Source organism: Pithys albifrons, chromosome 2 (genome assembly GCF_047495875.1).
Source record: "Pithys albifrons albifrons isolate INPA30051 chromosome 2, PitAlb_v1, whole genome shotgun sequence".
Lineage (NCBI taxonomy): Eukaryota > Metazoa > Chordata > Aves > Passeriformes > Thamnophilidae > Pithys > Pithys albifrons.
In genome coordinates, this window is record NC_092459.1 from 12,639,848 (window position 1) to 12,662,619 (window position 22,772).

Sequence of the window (22,772 nt, forward strand, 5' to 3'; positions counted from 1 at the left end):
CTAGGAAATAGGTCATTCCAGTTATTTCTAAACCTCTCTCACCTTGATGCCCTTCTCTAAAACAATTTCAATTTATTGTTGGGATTTTTTTTAGCAAAGCAGTTCCAATTTTTTGTTATGGTGCACAAACAGGCAGGCTTATATATTATTCACCTAATGAGGAGATTTATATTGCCCTTTAGCAACCCAGTCTAACAAATTACAGAAGAGCAAACATGTTTCATGGTAACTGTCCTACACAAGATTCTTCCAACCCCATCCCTAAAATAATCAATTGTTTAATAAAAGATAGATAAGGATTTGAAGAAAATAAAAAGCTAAATGAAAGCAAGCCAAAGAAGCACCCAGTATTGTATCTTGGAAGAAAATAGTAACAGCACAAAATAGATACATTTCCCCAGCACAGTCTCAGCAGTCTCAATCCCCATCCTTTTGTGGTTAGGGGACCTTCCAAGACAGAGTGACTTTGTCCAGTCACTTTCCTAATCAATTTAAATTTTTAACCATTAAAAAAATCCTGCAGCAAAAAGTTCAATATTTTAACTACCCACAGGAAAAATACCAGTATTTTTGGGTTTTAGCCAATCATCTATTTTTCAGTTTATTGCTTCTTAATGACTAAGTCTAGATCTTGTATTATACAATAAGCAGCTGTTTCCCACTCACTGTCCTCATGTCACTCACAAATTAACTCCTTCATTTTTACTGTAAATTAAAATAACTATTCACAAGATGACACACAACAGCTTCCTACCACTATGTTAATCTACAATGTATCAATGTGCTGATAGTGAGGCAGAAAATTACAATTTTAATCACTTATTCTTCATCTGAATCATGTCATTCTGGAATTATGTGGGAGCAGAAACTAGCTCAACTTTTCTAATCCACACATTATCTTTACTTTTGCTGCTAGCCAGAAATAACTGAACAAAGATCTTTCCTCTTCTGAAGCCACAGGAAACTTGCCATGGTTTGTAGTGGGGTCAGGATTATATGTCCATGTGTTTCTGGGCTCTGATGCCCTGGTAAGCCAGAGATTTGAGCCAGTCTCACAGGCAGACTGGCTTATAGTTTCTGAGACTGAATCTCACTGATCTTGCCGATCGATCCCATAAGTGTGATCTACTTCTTCACATTTCACGACTTCTTCCAGAATGTGAATCTCATTGAAGAACTTTATTCCCTGAGTTCCTGATCCTGTTTCTAACAAGATATGTTTGCATTTTATTGCGACTTTGCCTGTATTGTTTACAGCCTGATGGCCAGTATTCCGGCTGTGCTTTCAAAATGATGTCTCCCTTAGTTTAGACTGGTACCATTTTTTTGAGTCTGAGTTTCCTTTCACTGTCCTTTATCACTTTTCATAGTGACCTATACATGTTCCTGACAGTACAATAGATGAGCCATATGGAAAAGTCTGTGCCTTAAGGGCAAGACAAGGCAGAGCAGTCAATCACAGTGGACACGCTGCCTGCTGACAAACCAAAAATACAGCCTGCCATTGTGTGAAAATACTCTGGTGCAGCATACTGCCATCCTAGACCGACCAAGCTGAAAGGAGAGGAGCAGGACAGGGCTCCAGCAGCCTGTTCAATCAGCCAGCAACCCTAAGCACACGTACTGTGAGAGCTGGCTGGGTGTGCAGGATCCCCCTTTCAGCCAGACTGGCTTCCACCAACCTGACATCAACAAACTAGTAGAGACTTATATCTATAAAACCAATTAAATACTCTCCTTCACTGCGACACTTGGTATTTTCCCCTTCTTTTTACAGTTTCCCCTGGTGTACATACAGTGCTGTATTCTTCAGCTCCCTCAGTATCTGCTTTCTCTTAGTCTTTTTCCACCACTTTTCTCAAATATCCTTTAAAGTCAACACTTTCAAAAACTCCACTATAACAGAGGCAGAGCCAGACTGGCCTTATGTGATGTGTTTATCAGGGTTTAAGGCAAACTCTCTGGTTCAGGAGTAAAAGAGAACCAATATATCCCAGAAGAGCTAAAGAAGATGATTTTGATATTGAATAACTTGTTAAAGCAAGACACCCAGAGGGGAAGCTGAGGTGGACTCATGAGATGCACATGAGATGTCTGAGAATGCAAATTCCTGCAGAAATACATGTTTATAACAAGATTTACACAGTTTCAGCCTTTCAGGGACAATTAGAAGTCACTTGATTGTTTTTTAACTTATTTACATTCCCTCTTATACAGTCTGACAGGACTTTTAAGTCAGGTCTCTGGTGCTGGCTCATGGCTTTTCAATGGGCTGATGCTTTTGACTTTCTGGAGCAGAAATGTGAAGTGGCCATAGAGATGATGCATTCACATGCGGTGCTTGTCTAGCAGAGTTACAGTGATTAGATGTGCAGAACTACACAAAAACTCTTACATGGTAAAAGCTGATTCACTGGAAAGCCTTGCACAGAAATAGTTTGTCATGCCAGAAAAAAATAACCAAACCAACAAACTTTAACTAAGCTATTAATGCCATGTTCACTGCACAGGGAAGGTGGCAGGGATGGGTCTTCTGAGAATTAATACCACTGGAGGTGATCTTCAGAGCCAAAGTTAAGTCTGGGTGCTCAAAGTCATATTCAGCTGAGCTTCAATACCTTCAGGGATGAAGATTCCAAAATCTCTGTGCTCCAGTGTTCAGTTGCTCTCAAAGTGAAAAACATTTTCCCCTCATCTAAGCTAAATTTCCTTTGTTGCAATTTGCCTTAGGTGAAACATTTCCCATGGTTCCTTCTCAGGACAGGTATATGTTGTGAGATTGCTTGCAAAAAGTGAATTTCTGAGCAATCCAAACTGCTTCAGCTCCATGAGAATCATGCAGATATTTCAGCTTGCAAGGACACACACCTGCTGTTTGTCCATTAGGCGACGGTCACTCCTTGCAAATGTTTTCATGAGAACGTCTCAACTGCCTTCCTGATCTCCGGACATGGACCTCAGAACATCGGGATGAGATAATACAAACACTGGACTTGTGACAGATAGGCTTTTAACCAATTAGAAGTTCTAGGGTGTTGGGGTGAGACCTTTTTAGCCAATAAGATGTACCTCTAACCCTGTGTAAACCGTGTGCTGTGTGAAATAAAATGGCTTCACTATAAACTTCATAAGCTTGTTGGTGAAGTCCTTTCTCTCCGTGAAAGTTTGTTTACTTTAGGTATAGTGGGAATTCAAGCTGCAAGACTGAGGTTCTCCTCGCTAAGGAGAACAAGCTATGCTTATGGGAATTCACAGTGAGCAACAAGACTTTCTATACAACAGGTCAGCCTATATGTCATACACTCAAATCAAGCCTATTTTTCTTAATGCAAGACAGCTATGCTTACTTTATTACAACAGATTTTTTTCCTTGCCACAGTGGTCAAACAAAACAAGCCAGACATTGAATCAAAAAATTAAAAGAACCTTACTGGGCTTCCATAACATTAGGTATCCATTATAATTGTCTTTTCTTGACCATGCCAAGGTGACTTGCTAAGTGACAGACAGTCTGGCCTGCCATAAAACTATGAATGACCTAGTCATCCCTGAGATTCATGAACAGACTGTACTTCCATGTTTAGCACAACAGTGAGACCCAGCTGCAGTAATGTTCATTACCTGGAGGTACAACTAAAGGATCCTGTGGTCTGAGAGCCTCCTCCCCGTGAAGCATCATGTTACTTTCTGAAAATCTTACTTGTTTAGTTGAAACAGTTTTGTATTTTTTTTAATGCAGAATGTTCTGGTGTACCTGTCAGAAGAGGCTAAGCATTTTATTTAGCTGCTGAAAATGCTGTTTCTGTGCTGCCAAGCCTTGTTAAATGCTTCATGCTAGGAGGTTTGAGACTTACTGTGTTTGCAAGTAGCTTGATCAAGCTGAAGAAAACAGGGAAATGGACCCAGAAGCAAGCCAGAAGCACAGAGGCATCCTCAACAAAACCAGATTATTTTTGACTTTGCTGCTGAAATCTGAGCATTAAGTCCACAGTATCTTAGGCTACTAAAAGTCAGAACTCTTGGGTGTCCTGCCAGACTCTTGCTTCTGAACCCGCCCCTTCCCTTGTGCAGATGTTTCAGGGAATTGAGGTAGATGAAAATTAACTCTACTGAAAACAAAGCCATTAGCTGTCAGCTGGGTGTCCCCACATTCCTGCTGTCAGTGCTTCCAGCAGCACCAGAATGAAATAGAGCCAGACTAGTAACATCTTGATCAGCACTGGCCACTCCTCCCAATCTTCTTCATGGGCAACAGTACCACTGGTCTGGGAGCTATTAATGTCGTAAGCACTAAGGCAATACAACCTTGCTGCTGTTTTGAAGGAGTGGGCACATCCTCAGATCCTGGGGGAACAGAAGCTTTACAGCTCATGGGAGGGACCTCTAAGAGGTGTCCCAGAGCAAACAATGTGCTAGAAAATGCCACTGGAAAACGTTCTGACACATCTTGCAATCTCACTGCTTCTCACATAACCCAGATGAATGACAGGTGATCTTCTGTGGCAAGGTGTGTTATTTGTTATCAGGATATGACCTAAGAAGGGAGACATCTGGAAACCATGATGCCTTCTGCTGTCACGCATAAGGAATAAACCTCATATTGGTGCACTCCGTGCTGTGGCTGCACAATCACACAGTGCAATGCTTCTAAATGCACTAAATAGTTCTAAAACTACTCTGTTTTCAATGCCATTTTGAGAGTCCAGAAGTGATGACAAAATGGCTGTTGAAGAGACTAATACCAAATAAGTTATGATACAGAGAAGCAGAATGACAGGTCCTCTTGGGAACCTGAATGACCATCATAGTAAAGAACTGGGATGGAACGGTGTGGATTTGAGTAGGTGAATGCTCCATTTAAACAACAGAAGAGGACAGGGGACTGATTCCAGCTGTGGGGTTAATACAATATCTGGTTTAGGATAATGCTAAAGTCTGCTAACTGAGTTTCCTCCTTGTGATGGCCTCACCCAGATCAAGGTAAATAGGCTCCAAAGCTGACAATGTCTGTTGGATCTCTGAACAGCAGATGCTTGAGTCCACCCTTTAGGGAAGGCCCCTCCAAATTTTTGCTGCCTCCAAGTCTTCCTCTCCTTCTTCAAACATGGTCAGTTCTGGTCATGTATATCAAATGAGCCAGCAAAAGGCCTCCTTACAGCTTCCAAACCTTCACCCCCACCTCATCCTAAACAGATAAAAAGCAGAGAAGAGCTTTTCTTGAGTTCCATCCATCGTTGTTCCTGAGGCTGTTCAGCAGCTGGCTTCCCTCTGCTAGAAACAAAGCCACTTATTCCAGGGAGCAATTCTTATCCCCACCTCCTAAGGTTTCCCTAATTTTTTCCTATCTCCAGTAAAAGCTTCTCTCCACTGCCTTTTGATAATTACAAGCAACTAAGATTAAATGCATGTTAACAACACAAATAAAAAAGGCTCCTGTAGGCAAAGCTTGTTTTACTGTAAACTGTGCTACAGGAACACTCAACCCCACTTCAGTTTGCAAGTCAGAAAGCAACCAGAACCTGTAAAGTCACAATGTGTCTGTGTTATACTCCTTACACTCATCTGCCAGGGCAGGAACAAGGCAAGATCCTTGGAATATAAGACTATTTCTCACACTTATAACATTAATTTTCTCACTGTCTTGTACAAGTGTTCCTCAAACACTGAATTTCCTTTCTCTGGTAACTAATTTCAGGTATGGTATCAGCTGGCTCCCCTGCACAATCCATGAGGTCTCACAGGCTTATACAGAGAACGATGTCTGCCCTATCATGTCAATGTTTGCTGATCTTGGAAATCTGCAAAGTGCCTTCTAATCCTGTCCCTGCAAATGTCTACACATCTTTAAATGTTGACTCAATAACTCATCTCATTATCCTCTGCAGACAAAGTATCTTTCCATTATTCCCTATGTATGTAACCATGAGAATTTTTTGCCAGTAGTATCACAGAATTTCATGCTGCTTGCTCTGTCAAGACTCCAAGCACTGTCTTCAGTGAGGCAGTACAGCCCCATGTGAACTCATCACAACCCTTAATGTGTTTTGTCTGAGGGCAGCTCATTTATCACATAGTCTGTATTGTTCCCTTGTTTTCATGGTTATTTATCACTCTACTAACATTTGTCTTGGTGAAGGTTTTATCAGCACTATCTAATGTGTATTTCCAGAACACACATAAAAATGTTGAACTGCTCCCTGTGTGGAACCATTTCCTGTAGAAACTGACTAGGAATTTAAGAAGTCAGTAAATATCTGTCTAAAAAGCTTCTTATTCGACAATAAGTACTTTAACACATTCTTCTTGGTGCTACAGAACTGTTAGACAGAGCCATTCAACTTACTGTTGCGTGATGCTGGTGAAAAAGAACCCACACTGTCTCTAAGCAGTTCCTTCTATTAGTTGTTTTCCCCTTCAAATTATCAATGTTCTCTGCTAATTTACATGGCATTAAACTATTCTTTAGTGATTCTGATTTTGAGAATTTTACCTAGAGCTAACGTCATACTAATTGCTCAACAGTGCCCTGAGGTGTCATGTCTACTTTTTTCATCATACCAGTGGAATGTAAGAGACAGTTTAGAGAAATACTCATTGATGGTGTTCTAAGCAGCTACTGTTTGATTTAGGAATCAGTAAAATGAGAGGCATATTTTATCTTAAGGTCTGGGAAGTGCCATAAACCTGAACCTGCCTGCTCAGCAGGCTTCCTTTTTACAGACAGGATGTCACTATTTTGTAGCCATTCTGATTAAAATTTTTATTCCACGCACCCCTGTTCCTCCATTTCTGAAACATCCTGAGGATGAAAATGGCTGCCTGTTCTCACTATCGTGCTAACAATTTCATACTCTGAAAAAAACAGGTCTGTGCAGTACTGAAAAGGAGGTAAACTTTTGACCACAACAGATCCAACTGCTGAAAACCTCTAATTCAATTATACATGACGTCCAGCTACTACTGCTACACTAAAAAATTCACAGCTCACTTAATCGTGTAATCCTAGCTCTGCGAAATCCTTTGTCTGGATGTTTTGCCCACCAAGAGGGTCCCAGGTTCCGGAGTCCACCTGCAACATGCAATCACTGCGGAAGGGAGAGGCAGGGTGCAGGGACTACCAGCTTTTCCAGTCAGTTGTTTTCAGAGCTTTGCACTGGGATGCAGGTGTTTCATACATAATAGCCACAAACATACTTGTGCTGGTGGACCCAAACTTTCCAAAACTGCTGCATGCTGGCAGGTTACTCAGGCTTTAAGGCCGCTTGTATCAGCCTGCATCAGCCCTCCCCTTCCCTACTTGCCTTTCCTCGACCTGTGGCAGATCTAGCTGGGTAAACTTCTACTTTTACAGGCGAGCTTGCTACTGCAAAACTGATTTTTTTTCAAATCTAGATGCCTGCCTTGGTTTTCACAGCGACACCACTTAGACCGCCCTTGAGATTTCTGTTTGCACGCAGAGGCAGTACCAGACCCGCCTGGGCACCAAACAGGACAAATCCCTGGCCTGCCTTCCTCCTCGCTGAAGGCCTGCGCGGGTTTGGCTCAGGCCTGGTCACCCTCCAGCGCTGAGGCGGGAGGAGCTGAGGGCGCTCTGGCCAGGGAGAGATCAGGGAGATATTTAGGAATATGCTAAAAAGAGACTGAGACTACGTTCCCAGGGGCGACATATCCAGCAGCCCGTCACCCTCTGCAACTCCCGGGCCCTTGGCCCAGCTCCGGCCCCGCCCGGCCCAGACGACGACAGCGACGCCACCGCCCTCCCTCTCTCCTCCCCTCTCTCCTCCCCGCAGCGCCTCCCGCGGCCCCCGCCCGCCGCAGCCGCTGACGCGGGCGCCCTCCATTGGCTGCGGCGGGGCGCGAGCGCCGTGGCGGCCAATGGGCAGCGGCCACGGCGGGGCGCGTGGCGCGGGTGGGGCGGGGCGCGCGGGCCGTGGCGGCGGCGGAGAAGGAGAAGGAGAAGGGAGCGGGACAGCCATGGGGGCGCGCGGCGCGGGCCGGCTCTGGTGGGGTAGGAGCCGTGAGGAGACGGGCCGCGGCATGGGGCGGCGGCGGGACGCGGCTTCCCTCTCCCCGGCTTTGCAGGCTCCGTCGCGGCGGGGAGGAGTGGGGCCCGGGGCCGTGCGGTCGTTCTGCGGGGTGACCGGCGGGTGACGGGGGGAGCGGGGAGCCTCCTGAAGGTAGTTGTAGCCAGGTGGGGATCGGCCTGTTCTCCCAGGCAACCAGCGACAGGGCAAGAGGGCACAGTCTTAAGCTGCGCCAGGGGAGGTTTTAGATTGGACATTTGGAGGAATTTCCTCACAGAAGGGGGTATTAGACATTGGAAGGGGCTGCCCAGGGAGGTGGTGGAGTCACCGTCCCTGGAGGTGTTCAGGGAAGGACTGGACGTGACACTTAGTGCCGTGTCTGGTTAACAAGGTGGTGTTCGATCAGAGGTTGGACTCGATGATCTCGGAGTCCTTTTCCAACCTGGCCGATTCTCTGGGGGCAGCGCTCGGAGCCGCGGTCCGGCTTGGCCGGTCTGTGCCGCGGGATGGGCATTGCTCGGGGGCTGTCGGAGCGCAGACGGAGGAATACTGAACATCATAAAGGCCTAAAGATCCCAGCTACAAAAAAAAAAGAAAAAAAAAGAGTGGCTATCGCTCACGCTAATAAGTAAAAAACCCGCTTTGATTTGAGTAAGCGGCGTTGTTGTGCTTGCCTGGGTGCCCTGCCTTGGGATCTGGTGCCGTGAGGGCACAGCAAGAGCAGGGGCCAAAGGCAGACGGAGGAGTCTGTTGGGAGCTGGTCTTCCCCTTCCCCTCCCCCTGCTGCTGCATCGTGTGTGCCGGAGGAATCTGTAAACGATTCCCACTCGGGCCCCTCGATGGGAGCGCTGCCCAAGGCTGTGGCTCGTGTGCAGGGATGTGTGAGCTCCGGCACGCCGAGCGATGCTGCAGGACGAGGTACTTGAAGGAGGAAGTTCACAGGATAATCATCATCATCCCGTGACAAATGCTCTTTTTCCCCAGATTTTGCAACTTTGGTGTTTAGTGAAGAGTAGTAGTGCGAGCATAGAGCTGCCTCGGTTTAATAACGCTCTTGTCTATGTGATTTGCTTACATTAGCAAACACCTTTTGAAATCAGATTATCTGTTTATTTTTTGTCCTAATAACAGGGACAGATTTCCATTTATCTGGCTTAGATGCTTGTAGGAAAATGATACGTTCGTTGCTAAGTATGAATTAAACCTTCAGTGTTTCACTGTAGAAAGGAAAGTTATACCACCGGTTCGTGAGTCACAGAAAAAAATGTAGTGATACGTGACTAGGTGAATTTCACCATGTGCTTGCTTTTGTGAGTTCTCTTTACCAGGTGTTGTTGCATAAGTTGGAACTTATCTGTATGAAGGGACAGAAATGGCTTAGTGAATTGTCTTCCGAATGAATTTTTCCAGAGATCACCTAAAAGGTGATGCCAAAATACACTGATATCAATTTAATGGTCTCATTCCATTTAGAGAAGGTTTTCTCTCTTGAGAGTGACTGTAACAGTCAAGGAGCTTTTTCCATCCTTATTTTCTTTCTCTACCCCAGTAGCAGCTGATACAGTAGGTCACTGTAACACACAGTGACAGCCACCGATCGCCTTGGAAGTCAGTTGATCAGTGATGATGAAGTGCTGCTTTGTGTTTGGGTATACTGAAGGGACAGAGACAATCTAACATGTAAATCTGGTGATGGAAACCAGTTATCATGTCAAAAGAAAAGGTTTGGGTCTTTGTGCTAGAAGAAACCATTAGGAAGGAGTAGTGGTGCAGTGGGTAGGGCACTGGCTTGTACTGTGGTAGTTCAGTTCTGATCTCTGCTTGAGCAACCTGGAAGAGGTTGTTTCTGTGAGCTTCTCTCAGCTGCAGAATATAGGGATGATGGAACTGGCTTTTCCTGAATGAGACTGATAAAGTGTAGGTGTTGCTGTGCGGTCTGTGTACCATGTGCTGTAGAGTTTCTGCATCACTGAGCAGTGTCTTCCTCTCATGTTCAGTCTTGAGATAAAGCTATTTTTTGTCTCGTTCACTCGTGTGTCTTGAGCTCCTACTCCCCTCCAGTCTTTAGTGGATTAAGTCTTTTGCTGGGTGGATTTTGTTACAGAGATGCTTGTCACCTCTTTTCTAGTCATCTCTCAATCTCCTTGACTAGGTAGAAGGAAGGATTACAAGGTTTTACTTAGCAGTTCTCAAGGAATAAGTTCCAGAAATTATCAGAAGTACAAAGTCATAGGAGAAAGCAATTACCTTGTATCTTTTAATCTTATTTTTTTAGCATTCTCAGAGTGCTTGAGTTGTTAACCAGAGATATTTTGCTGTTGTTCTCTGGTCTATTACTAGAGATATAAATCAATGCTAGACTAAGATCCTCATGAGCAAGAATGAAGGAACTCATTACCAGTGCATCAAGCACTGGTCCTAAAATCAGTGTAACTGGGACAGGCCTGCATTATGTAATCCTGTCATAGAGGTGTTTGAGTGCCTGCTGTGCAAGAGTTGCGAGCAATTGGTTTAGGAGTTTCTATGATAGTGGGGATCCCTGCGGAAGTTCTGGTGGTCTGGGATCAGTAGGAGGTAGGGTAGGAGCTTTGACAAAATGCGCTCTAGAGAGCAACAGCAGGACTGGCCTAACTCCAGCTAGCTTTAGGCACAGAGCTTTCCTAACCTGATCCTGTGGAATCATGTTTTAAGTGAGGAGGAAAAGCATTTATCTTGCCTTAACATCCTTTTTTGTCTGGTCAAGCTGGAATCCCTTCCCACCCCTGCTAATTTGCAGGGGGTGGGAAGCTGATTCAGTCATGGCAACAGGCAAGTCATAAATGTTCAATAGGAATGCTGATTGCTTTGCTTTTTGTTGTAGGCACAGTGAGCTGCACTTTGTTCCTGGCAGTTAACGGTTTGTATTCGGCCAGTGATGATGTGATAGAGCTGACACCAACCAACTTCAACAAGGAGGTCATTCAGAGCGAGAGTCTGTGGCTGGTGGAGTTCTACGCCCCATGGTAAGAATTACAACTGTGTACTTGCTTGCTCTTATCGCTGAGGAGCAGCACAGGAACCTGTTGCTGATCAACCCAAGGTTTCATTCAGTTGTTAGCAGCACAATTGTGGGTTTGATGGCCTCATGACTAACAAAATGGATCTTCCTGGGATTCCTGTTTTAAATACTCCCATGAGGGAAAAAAGTAGTTATGTGTTTCAAGTTGGCAAATAGGGTCTGATAGCAAAACCTTGTATGCCATTTTACTACTTCAATTTTTCTGAAGAAATTAGTATTAAAAATGACTGATTAAAGTGCAATAGGTAAGTGAAAAGGCCCCTCACTTGCATGTTTCTAAATGTAATTCTGATGTGAAAGCACAAATCTGAATTCACACTTAGAATTTCCAATTTCCACTGAAAAATACTGGCTTTGTGCATCTTAATTTAGCATCTCTGTCTTCTATCCTGTTCATGTCTAGAATATGGAGTCTCTTCCATTTAAATTCTGGTGATGTATATTCCATCTTCATACAAGTCCTGTGGTACTGCCATTTGAATCAAAGCTCCACGTTCTGGAGAAACTGCCCTTTCATTGCAACAGCCTGACTATCTCTGAGGTTTAGGAGAGGGCGTGCTGTGCCTCCTCTCGTGTCATTGCATGTAGGGGCAATGGGAAGCTTTATTGAACAGTGTCAATGAAGTTTAGAACAGGAAATTTGCAGGTCCTCTCCCTGCAGACTTGTGATGATGTGATTATATGCTGGTTGTCAGTCAGCTGTTGGTCTTCTCCCTCAGACATCTCCAGGAATTGTGCCACAAACTCTTTCTAGTTAAGAAGTTACCTCTAGAATAATTTTTTCAGGTGTCATCACAGGTCCATCTTGCCACAGGCGAGTGTGCAAAGCTGGATTTTCATGCTCATGTTTGCCTTTGTTTTGGGAAAGATAGGTATATATATATATGCCTATGTGTGTGTGTGCACACTTACATAATGTGGGGAGGTTTTTTAAGCCTGAGTGTTGATGTGATGTTGTGGCCTCTTCCCTCTTTATGAGTAATCTGCAGTCTTCTACAGTTTGCTGAACTTCTGCAGTGACTGAAGTAGTTGTCTGATCTGAATGACAGTTACTGGTTTTTGTTTGTTTTTTCAAAAAGGTGTGGTCATTGTCAAAGACTAACCCCTGAGTGGAAGAAAGCAGCAACAGCTTTAAAAGTAAGTTTAGCCTTTCAAATGTGCTTGTGGCAGTGGATTTAAGAGTGGCTGTTTGCCATCTGGCTGAGAACATGAAGGTGGAGTTTGATCCTTTAACCCGTTATCTCATACTTGTGCAGTTTAATGAGTAGTCATTCAGGCCCTTAAAAATTTGTCAGGATTTTTGGGTTTTTTGGGTTTTTTTCCTCTTTAAAAGAAGACATTAAATTCTGGAGAAAGCAAGTCGATTCTGTCCATGTGGATTCCCATTACTGTTTTCCAGAAATTAAAATGGCTTTTTAAGCTGTTGATGATGAGTATGTCTTTACTTACAAAAAACTAGGTTAACTGCTGAACTCTTGTCTATATAAAATGTATATTCCCCTTCTAAAAGAAGCCAAGCAGACAAACCCCCAAACAAACAAACATCAACTAAATAAAAACTCAGACAATTTAAAATTTAGTTTGTCATGCTGAATTAAAAAATGGACTTATATCATGTTTTGTAATTTGATGCTCTTGGAGGGAAGTATCTCTTCTGGTGATGTTCTCTTACAGTCCTAATAAATTTCTCTCCCTCTTCCACTCCACCCCCTCTTCTATGCCCCCAGCAGAGAGTATGAAATGTGTTAATTCACTGCAGAACTCTTGTCTTAGGTGTTTTTTCTTGGTTTTTTTTTTTTCAGGGTGTAGTGAAAGTGGGTGCAGTAGATGCAGATAAACATCAGTCCTTGGGTGGACAGTATGGAGTCAGAGGATTTCCAACTATCAAGATATTTGGAGCCAACAAACACAAAGCAGAGGACTATCAGGGTAAATGTGATGCTCTTTTACATATTATATGCCTAAGGACTTACCTGAGTATAGTAATTATGGTAGTTGTTAGTGCTGTCTTGTATGGCATTTCCTCCTTATCTGGTGCTTTTAGTAACTAAGAGGTAGATGGGTGGGAGTGGTTTAACCAAATTGTGTTTTAACAGTTCTACCTGCAGTTTGTAGCTATTGGGGGTAGCTAGGCAGTTCCAAAGAATTATTTCTTTCTTCCTATTTATTTGGAGCTTGCCACAGTCGTCCTTCATCAGATAAGGTGGGTAACTAAAAAGCGTAGTGAAGTCAGTCCTGCTGCTTGGGCTGAAGACAGATGTCCCACACTAGTACTGTATCACTCATAGCCCAGTCCTTCTTTTCATTGAAAATCAGTAGGCTGAGGGAGTACTAAGTTTGTAGTTAAGTTAGAAGCCTACCTTAAACTGTCCTTTTGGTGGTTTAATCACTTCCTTTGCTGCACTGCAGGTGGCAGGACAAGCGATGCAATTGTTGAAGCTGCTCTAAGTGCTCTGCGGTCCCTGGTGAAGGAACGTCTCAGTGGCAGAAGTGGAGGATACAGTTCTGGGAGACAGGTATTTGAGGGAATGTGTGGTTGTTTGTCAACTGGAGACTGTCCTGTGCAGGAGGTCAGAGCTTGTGCCCCTGATTCAGTCACAGAATAGTTGAAGTTTAAAGGGACTTTTGGAGGTTTATTGGTCCAGTGCCTTTGCCCAGTACAGAGTCAGCTGAGCAGATTGCTCAGGGCTGTGTCCCATCAAGTTGTGAATATCTCCGAGACCTGACACTCCACACAGACTGCAGTCTGTGGGCAACCTCTTCCAGCGTTTGTTCACACTCATGGTAGAATTCTATTATATTTAAGTTATAGAATCTTGGAATGTTATTTATTGTATTTCAACTTATGTCCTTTTGTCTTTGTTGTTGTAGAGAAGAGCCTGTCTTTGTTTTCTTTACTGTCCTTCACCCTCTCTTCACATACCCTTAATCAGCTCTGGCTGGACTTGCTCCAGTGTGTGCATGCCTCTTCTACTTGGGAGCCCAGAACTGGACCCAACACTCACATGTTTCAGACTGCTGAGCAGAGGGAGAGGTTGCCTCCCCAGACCTGCTGGCAACTCTGCCTAGTTCAGCTTTTGGACACCTTTATCATAGGTGTGCAGTTCTGGCTTGTGTTCAGCTTGTCCACCAGACCTTTAGGTTTCTCTTTGAAAAGCTGCTCTCCAGCTGGAGAGTTCCCAGCATGTACTAGTGTATGGGGCTGTTATTCCCCAGGTGCATCTCCTTTTGAACTTTGAGGTCCCGGTTAGCCCCATTCTCCAAGTGGTTCAGGTACCATTTGCCTAGTTCTAGTCTAAGCTGGATGGATAGGTTTTTTAATTTGGTAGTGGTTTTCTGAAGTTGGTTTGCTGGGTTTCTCCCCGAAGGTAAATTGAAAAGCTTCTGGCACCTACAACTGTTTCTAAATCATGGTGCAAGTACATTCTGACATCCTCAGGTTGGCCAGATAGAAGACTTGGGTGGGCTGTACCCTGTAGTGTATATTGCACTCCCACATGTTTGTTTTACCTGGAAACCCGGACACAGTTCCGGATGGAGGTGGGGTTTGGAGTGCACTTTGTTCTTAGACAGATCAGAGCATGAAGAGCTGGGAAAGTGTTCCCACATCTTCTCAGTAGTTAGTTTGACCCAATTTCTCCTAATGTTTTCAAGAGAAGATTCACTTGCTTTCCTTGAAAGTGCTGTGGGAGTAGGCTGTGTGTATTGTCACTTTTAAAACGGGAAAGTTGTATGACCCAACACTGCCTGGTTTGTGTCATACTCAAATAAGGACCACTTGGTACAAGGTAACACTCAGTAGTTAGCTTGTGTGGGAAACCAGTTTTGGTTACTTGTTACATGAGTTTCTGTTTTGTTTCTTACAGAGCCGGGAGAGTGGAGGTGGAGATAAGAAGGATGTGATTGAGCTGACTGATGACAGCTTTGATAAGAATGTCATAAATAGTGATGATGTGTGGATGGTGGAGTTTTATGCCCCATGGTGTGGGCACTGCAAAAAGTAATTGAGGTTTTTCTTTGACAATTCAGTTCCCATTTGTGCTTGTTTTTGTGCAATACCCTTAGTCCCCTAAAAGAGACCTTGTGTCTCTGGTGTATCAGAAGTCAGGTATTCTGTAAGGTGTTCTAATAAAATTGTGGGGGCTTTTGCTCAGGGCCCCTCATGCTGCTATGGCCGCACTCTTCTTTAGCAGTATAATTCCCAGTTACCACTAGAAATTAGATCCAGAAGTTAAATTAACCTTTTAATTCCTTCAGATGCAGGACATTAGTCTCATTTGGAATAGCTTTCTTAGCTGTCATTCTCTGCAGGGACTTAATTTTCTTGAGTGGAATGCTCTACATAACGGAGAGTGGTATACTTGTGCCAGCTCTGAGAAAGCTTAGAGCACTTGTACTCTGTTTTGCAGCCTGGAGCCAGAATGGGCAGCTGCTGCCACTGAGGTGAAGGAACAAACAAAAGGAAAAGTAAAGCTGGCTGCAGTAGATGCAACAGTCAATCAGATGCTGGCAAGCCGATATGGGGTGAGTGTGTATTCTGCAGTGCTTACAATTTCTTTGCCTTCTCTAACAAGTCAGATTTCTCTTCAATGCTTACTGAACTGTTCCTTAATCTGGTACTACTTAAGATTTTTGCTTAATTATTTTCCACAAATAGTTAATTCCTGAATGTAAGTAACAATATGAATAAATGGGAAGAGAGGAAAAGAATGAATTTGGATGTTGCTGGTGAAAAAGACTATTTATTTCCATGAGATCTTGTATACCTTTATCATCTGAAGTGAGAGGTCTCTCTTTTCAGACTGTATGCTGGCCGGGCATCTCCAGAATCCACACATGTGCCTGTACACCTTGGAGCTAGTTATCAGGGATCACTGGCAATATTGGCTGCACTGATCAGATGTGTTACTCACCCACAGTGAACTGATACTCTTTAACTTTTAGTACAGTCCACGGAGTTTACAGTGTCCTGCTTAGTTTTCCTGTAAGTGCATATGGCTGACAGCGAAGAGGAACACTGAGCACGTTTTACAGGAAGTGTAGCAGAGGAAGCTTAAGGTCCATTTGTTGCCATGCAGGCACAGTGCTGTCCCCCACCAGACCAATTGGGACACTAATGTCTAATAAATATCAAGAGTAAAGGTAGTCTTTGTGGTACTTTGGCCTGCTGTGCTTGGTGCATCTAAATTGAAAACCCTGAAGAAGTGTTTCAGCTTGTATTAGCCTTGTTTGGAATTGTTGCACAGGTAGGAAGCTACAAAATTCTTCAAGTTTAGTCAGAACATGCTGTGAAACTTGATGTTGAATGACTTCCCTTGGTCTTAATCTAGAACATATCAGTCAAGCAGATAAATTCTACCACAAATAATATTCATGTTTATTTGAGTTGATGGCTTAAACTTGTCTTGCAGATTCGTGGATTTCCCACCATTAAAATCTTCCAGAAAGGAGAAGATCCTGTTGATTATGATGGTGGGAGAACTAGATCTGATATCATTGCTCGTGCTCTGGATCTCTTTTCTGATAATGCACCACCACCTGAGCTCCTGGAGGTACCTTTACGTTATTTTCTCAGATTGCTTTTCCATCATATTCTCAGCAGCAATTTTAACAGGACTATATTAACTGTAAATAAAACTGCCTAAGTGTGTGCTTGTGCACTGTTTTGCCCCAGAAGGTAAAGGGTGACAAGTCTTAAATAACAGAAAGCTGAATGTTTATTTCTTCTGTGAATTTGTTGTTGACTGGAAGATGATCAGAATTGGTGCAGGGAAGACACTGACAGGATGGTGCCAGGGTGCCTGGATGTGCCTGTGAATGAGTGAAAAGGCTGGGCTCTGTTCAGGAGGGCAGGGCTTAGTCATTTATAAGCTCTCCATTAAGAGGTGCATGATGAACAGTTTTGCTTGTTGTCCAAAAAACTCCATCCACTTCTGGTTTCACCTTTCTTTTGGTAGATTTGAAATGGCCATCAGTTGTCTCCAAAGTGAGGTGCATGCAAGACAATCCATTGGGATGCAGAAAGAAAAAACCAAAACCATTTGTTGCACCATTAATAAACCTAAAGTTTTTTTTAAATAGTGCTAATACAGTAGTACATGTTTATATATATGTATATGCATATAATTGATCTACAAATACTAGAAATTCATGCTTAAAAATTGTTTTACTGGTGGGGTGCACAGTCAAAGATTGGATCCCATTGGTGCAGGTCACTGGTCGACTCCACTTTGAGGCAGATCCCACAAAACCCGTGTTGCTGTTACTGTGGATTGAACGATCCCATCTGCAGCAAAGGCTGCCCACTGCTGGCTCTCCTTGGGCCAGCAGGAGTTCACAGGGGCCCGAGGGTGGTCTTTCCAGCCTGGAGCAAGGACAGTGATTTTGAGCAAGAAGTGACATCTTACTGTGCTTTCTCTTAAGTCTTACTTGCTACCACTTACTTTAATGTTTCTGCAAGTCTCAACAGAAGATTTTGTGAATTGTAAATTTACTCTGTAAGTTACTCATGTCCTGGGGCACCAGTGAAGTAGGAGAGACTCCTAAGCTTTTCTGTCAGGTTGTATCAATACTTACCACTGTGTAGAATGGAGTTACTAGGCCATTGAAAGGGAAGTGCAGTCACAACTGAATAACCAAGTCTTACTCTCATTGGCTTTCTGCTGCTTTCTTCTAGATAATTAGTGAGGATGTTCTGAAGAGCACCTGTGATGCTCATCAGCTGTGCATCATTTCTGTCCTGCCTCATATTCTTGACACAGGTACACATACAAGCAAGCAGACTTCTGTATGAATTTGTCACTTAGAGTATATACTTGTGGTTTTTAACCTGTCCAATTCTGTCTAACAGGAGCTTCAGGGAGAAATTCTTACCTGGACGTCATGTTAAAAATGGCTGAAAAATACAAAAAGAAAATGTGGGGGTAAGTGTCATTGTAGACTGGTTATCTTGTAAAAGATGTGAGCATTTCTGGAGGTAATGAGATAAAATTAGTATGATAGCAGGTAAGAGTTGTTCCTTGTTCAGGCTCGCATACCTTGGTATTTTTTTAGTTACTGGGAAGAGAAGCTGTGACTTCAGAATAACCTGTGCTTTTTAATTTCTTTTCATCTGCGCCTCAAATTCTGCTTTTATAAGTGATATCTAAGCATTAATGAGGTTAAGCATCTTTTATTCTTGTCCTGAATACTAACGTATTTTAGGGCAATTTCTTTTAGAGTCTTTTGCTGGTGGGTGAGTCTGCCAGTATGAATGTTGAATTCTCAGGGGGGAAAAAAGGTAAATTACAGTTTTTAACAAGTTTCACGGTGTCAAAGAAGCAGGCCAGCAGGCTTTACCTTTTTTGCTCCTTCTCTGAAGTGCAGTTTAGGATCTCTGGAACTTTCCTGGAAAGTGAGAGCTGTTCTGTGACTGCTGTGAAAGGGGGCAAAGTGGCATGAAAGCTTGGAGGAAAATGCTGAGATTGGCTGATTCCAGAGGTTCCTCAGGGAATTTGCTAAGCATTAGAGGAACTGAGGCCTGACCAGTGATAAACAAGTACTGAGGGTGCTTGGCTTGAAACCCTTTATAGTGATACTTGCCCAGAACGTTATCATATTTTGATCTGTAACTTCAGTCATTTTAAACCTTGCTTAATACAGGCAAAAGTGTAGCAGTTTTTTCACCTTGTTGAGAAAATTCTTTCCTTGCAGTGTCTTTAGTGGCTGGTCGGATCCAGCTTTTCAGTGACTGCGAGGATGGGACTGGCATCACATTCAGAGGTGCTGCTGAAGAGGGTCTTTATTCTGTTGCAAGTTTCAAGATTGGACTCTGCTATTCCCTGTTGACTTCAATAACAGTGCCCAGTGTCAAGGGCAATTCAGAGCCCAGACTGAAATCTACAGGGTCGCAGGATATGACAATATATGACTTGAAAATTATTGTAGTGCCTGTCCTCATTGTTAATCTTCTGTTTCATCTTTTCTTCAAGGTGGCTGTGGACTGAAGCAGGTGCTCAGTCAGATCTTGAGAGCTCTCTGGGGATTGGAGGCTTTGGGTATCCTGCAATGGCTGCTGTTAATGCTCGGAAGATGAAATTCGCCCTTCTGAAAGGGTCATTCAGTGAGCAAGGGATTAATGAGTTTCTCAGGTATGAAATCTTAGTGACTTAAATCTTTCTAACTGGGGCTATGACTCTTTAGGCCAAAATCAGACTCTCCAGGATCAGACAAGACTTGCACAGTTAAGAGAATGAAAATGATGAGAATTCACTGGAGTAAGAGAATGATTTCAGCAGAGATTGCAATAAAACAGTCACTGCCTTTTTGTGGTGTGCAAAATTAAGTTTGCTGTTTAGACTTAAAGGGTAGCTTTGACACAGCTTCTGACAACAGAAGTGGACTTTGATGTTGAAAACCTCTTGTTTCTCTGGTAACTCAGGAAATAAGTTGGTAATCAGTTCTATTTAATTCAAATGGTGCATTCTGAGTAGTCATTAGTAATTGTGAAGTTCCGGTTTGGGAATCTAAATGGGTGCTGCTAAGGTTCTGTATGTTGCTGTTTGTCTTTCTGGTTCAATCTGGCCCTGCTTCCCCTCCCATTCTCCTGGCACCTGATAAACTGATGGGGGAGCAGAACCAATCCATCCAGAAAATCAGTTGCTCACTGCTGCTGTGCAAGTTCCCTGAAACTGCCTCTGGTCTGTTTGGGCGAGAACCCATGCCGAAAATGGAATAGGGAAAGGAAATGGGGAGGATAACAGATGGTGGCAGCAGCGCTAAAACAGAGCAGCTAAACTGTTAACTGTGTGGTCAAAGTGTGGTGGGAGCTCTGCTTCCAGGTAGAGCATCAGCTGCTGTAAGGTATGCAAGAGCTTACGTTAGCAATGTTATTTCCATGTCCTTTCTTGGAGGATGGCAGAGGACAGACAGAATTGCAAAAGCAAATCCAACAGCGTCTCCCCACCTTGCTGTAAGAAGCACATTAATTGAATGCTGTTCCTGCTGGCTTAACGGAATCAGTGCTATATTCTCTTACCTGTGAAAGCGATCAGACTTTCTTCTAATGCCAAAAAATAAACATTCTTAGAGCATCAAATAAAATTCAGGATTCAGATGCAAGAGAAATACCAGACAGTTTGTACTAATGCATGTGAGACAAGTGTCTGCCTTTCTCAGACATGGCAAATTGTCTTAGTCTATAAAATCCATCTTAGTGAAGCTTCTTCTGGTGAGGGTGGATGGTGCTTTGAGGACACATCTGCCAATTTAACAGCTTGTATTGTTAGGTAATTGGTTTAGTATTGTCTTCCTATGTGTCAGCTCAGCTGTGCTGCTTAGAGAAAGCAGTATAACCACAGTTGTTGTGACTGGCTGTTAACTCAGCTGCTGTAGGCAACTTCTGTAATCTAATAGGTTGTCTCAGCAGTGTTGACTACAGGTAAGAAAACTGGCACTGTGAAGAGCATAAAAATTGTGGAATCCACCTAGAGAGGAATGCTAATTCAGTCTTACTTGCCTCTGAAAGAATGCAAAGGGATTAGCTTCTCAGGATTTCAATGCTGGGCTTTTTGAGCAAGCCTAACTACCAAGAGCAGGATGGAGTGTCTCAAACAGAGGCTGGTTACCTCATACCCATTGGAAGCCACAGAGGCTTAGTCCACTAATCAAGATCTCTGGTGATTTCGAGTTAACAGTTGCAGGTGCCTTCCACAACTAGAATTATAGTCTCCCTTTGGAGTTGCCTTAAGTGATAAACAACATGCTGTTAAAGGGCTTATACTTATCCATGATTGTTACACTGCTGAAATGCAAAATAGTGTAGGTTACAAGATGTCTTTAGATCCAATTGTAAATTTTCAGTGCTGCTCTAAGCGCTCTGTCATTTTCTGCTCCTCAGTTTGGAAAGTTTTTGCTTCTAGACAGTTCAGATTTGCTTAAAATTGACTCCTTTTTCTCTGAAGAGGGCGCCGTTACAGGTGGATAGAGGCTGGAGACATTTCTGAACTTTAACTTTTACATGTTTTTTTCTCAGGGAACTCTCTGTTGGTCGTGGCTCTACAGCACCAGTGGGTGGTGGAGCTTTCCCCAAAATCCATTCAGTTGAGCCTTGGGATGGCAAAGATGGTGAGGTAAGAGGTATTCCAATTCTAAAGTGTTGATGAATTGCTGGGTTCAGAAGTGACAGAAGAGAGTAACTAAGAACTGCCATTGTGAAAAATTCTTGTTCTTACAAGATTGTGGCAAGTGTTGTTGATAGTTTCGCATTATCTAAATCCTCCCAGCAGGCCAAATGCCATATTAATTGTCTGTCATTGTGTACCAGATGCTCCTGCCTAGCCATTAGGATGTGGTCTGAAAGTTGGATCTCTTGAGGTGGAAGTGTGTTAGCAGTGCTGAGTAGAGCAATTGGTAGTGTATGCATTCAAGAGCCCAGTGTTGTGAAGACTTTTGTTCTGCAATGAGCTGACTTTGCCATCAAGGTCTTAATGACAGAAAGTTTGTCAGGTAAAGCCTGTAATAAATAACATAGTGACTAAGTGTATGTTCTTAAGGTTCAACACTGATGTAAAAACCAAAGTTACTACAGTCCTTTGACCTACCTCAGATAGATAAAAACATGGAATACAGCTGTAGTTTTCTTACATAGCTTATTTGTATTGCCTTCATTTGGAGTATTTTTGTTAGTAGAAAACAACCTTCTAGTTTAAACTCTGATCACTTGTCCTGTGCTTAATGCACTTTTAGTTTTATAAATGAAAGAGATGACGAAAGGGAGCTTTACTCTCAGGATGAAGTAAGAATCTTTTGGGATCTCCTGGCATTAAGCACTTCTAAACTCATGCTTAAAACCTTCCCTTTTTCACAGCTTCCAGTTGAAGATGACATTGATCTCAGTGATGTGGATCTGGATGACTGGGATAAAGATGAGCTGTGAGATCTTCAGAAAACCTCTTTTCTTGGGAGAGTTTGCGCAGCAGTTTGCAGACTGGAACACAATCAGGCAGATATTCCAGTGGCCTTTATATGGAGAATAGCACATAACACACTGTGCTATTTGATGCACTGCAGCAGTGGACTGTACACATCTCAAGAAAACATTGCAGAAATTCTATGAATTGTCATAACCAGTAAACTTGATTGTATTCTGTGTAACAAATATTTTGAGGACAACATGGATATTTCTTCGGAACATCTTGGTTTTTATTTTGTGGATAGTGTGCTGTTTGAGTGTTACTGGAGGCTGTTAGTGTAACCAATTTTAAATGTAATTTTTTTTCATGGAGGTGGAACCTGGCAAGCTTCTGTTTCAATTAAAGAATAAAATATTTTTTGACACACAGTGTTAGTCTTGTATAGAGTAAGAAAGGTTGCACGTGTCCTGTTTTGGATGACTCTTGAAAAATGAACTGTAGAATAGAGAGGCTTGTGCAGACAGGAGTCCTAAACCACCCCCTTGCTCTGAGATCCTGACAGTTTGGCCTAAAGCCTGAATAGGTGGACAATCTTAGTTTAAATGCTCTTTAGTCTTCCTTTTCCTATTCCTTCTCAGGGGCTGTCTCTTTCTTTGTGCCAGACTTCATAAGTTCAGTAATACAATGGAAGTGGGGTTGCTGCTGCAATGGAAGTTGCTGGGAGCTGTCGGTCTTCCCCTGGATTAGTGCTGAAGCTAATCCCCATTTTAGGGCATGAGGATTTCCAGGTGCTATCAG

At 43.1% G+C, this 22,772-nt stretch overlaps 1 protein-coding gene across 1 annotated transcript; it reads left to right on the forward strand.

Annotated features, from left to right (window-relative positions):
- Positions 1–7,917: 7,917 nt before the first annotated feature.
- PDIA6 (protein disulfide isomerase family A member 6) lies at positions 7,918–22,402 on the forward strand. The gene is made up of 13 exons (XM_071548341.1): positions 7,918–8,008; positions 10,885–11,026; positions 12,162–12,219; positions 12,885–13,011; positions 13,492–13,598; positions 14,949–15,082; positions 15,492–15,606; positions 16,494–16,634; positions 17,759–17,843; positions 17,933–18,005; positions 19,053–19,211; positions 21,095–21,191; positions 21,929–22,402. Exons 1-13 carry the CDS (start codon positions 7,975–7,977, stop codon positions 21,995–21,997), a joined length of 1,341 nt encoding a protein of 446 aa, XP_071404442.1. The 5' UTR covers positions 7,918–7,974; the 3' UTR covers positions 21,998–22,402.
- The last annotated feature ends 370 nt before the right edge of the window (positions 22,403–22,772 follow it).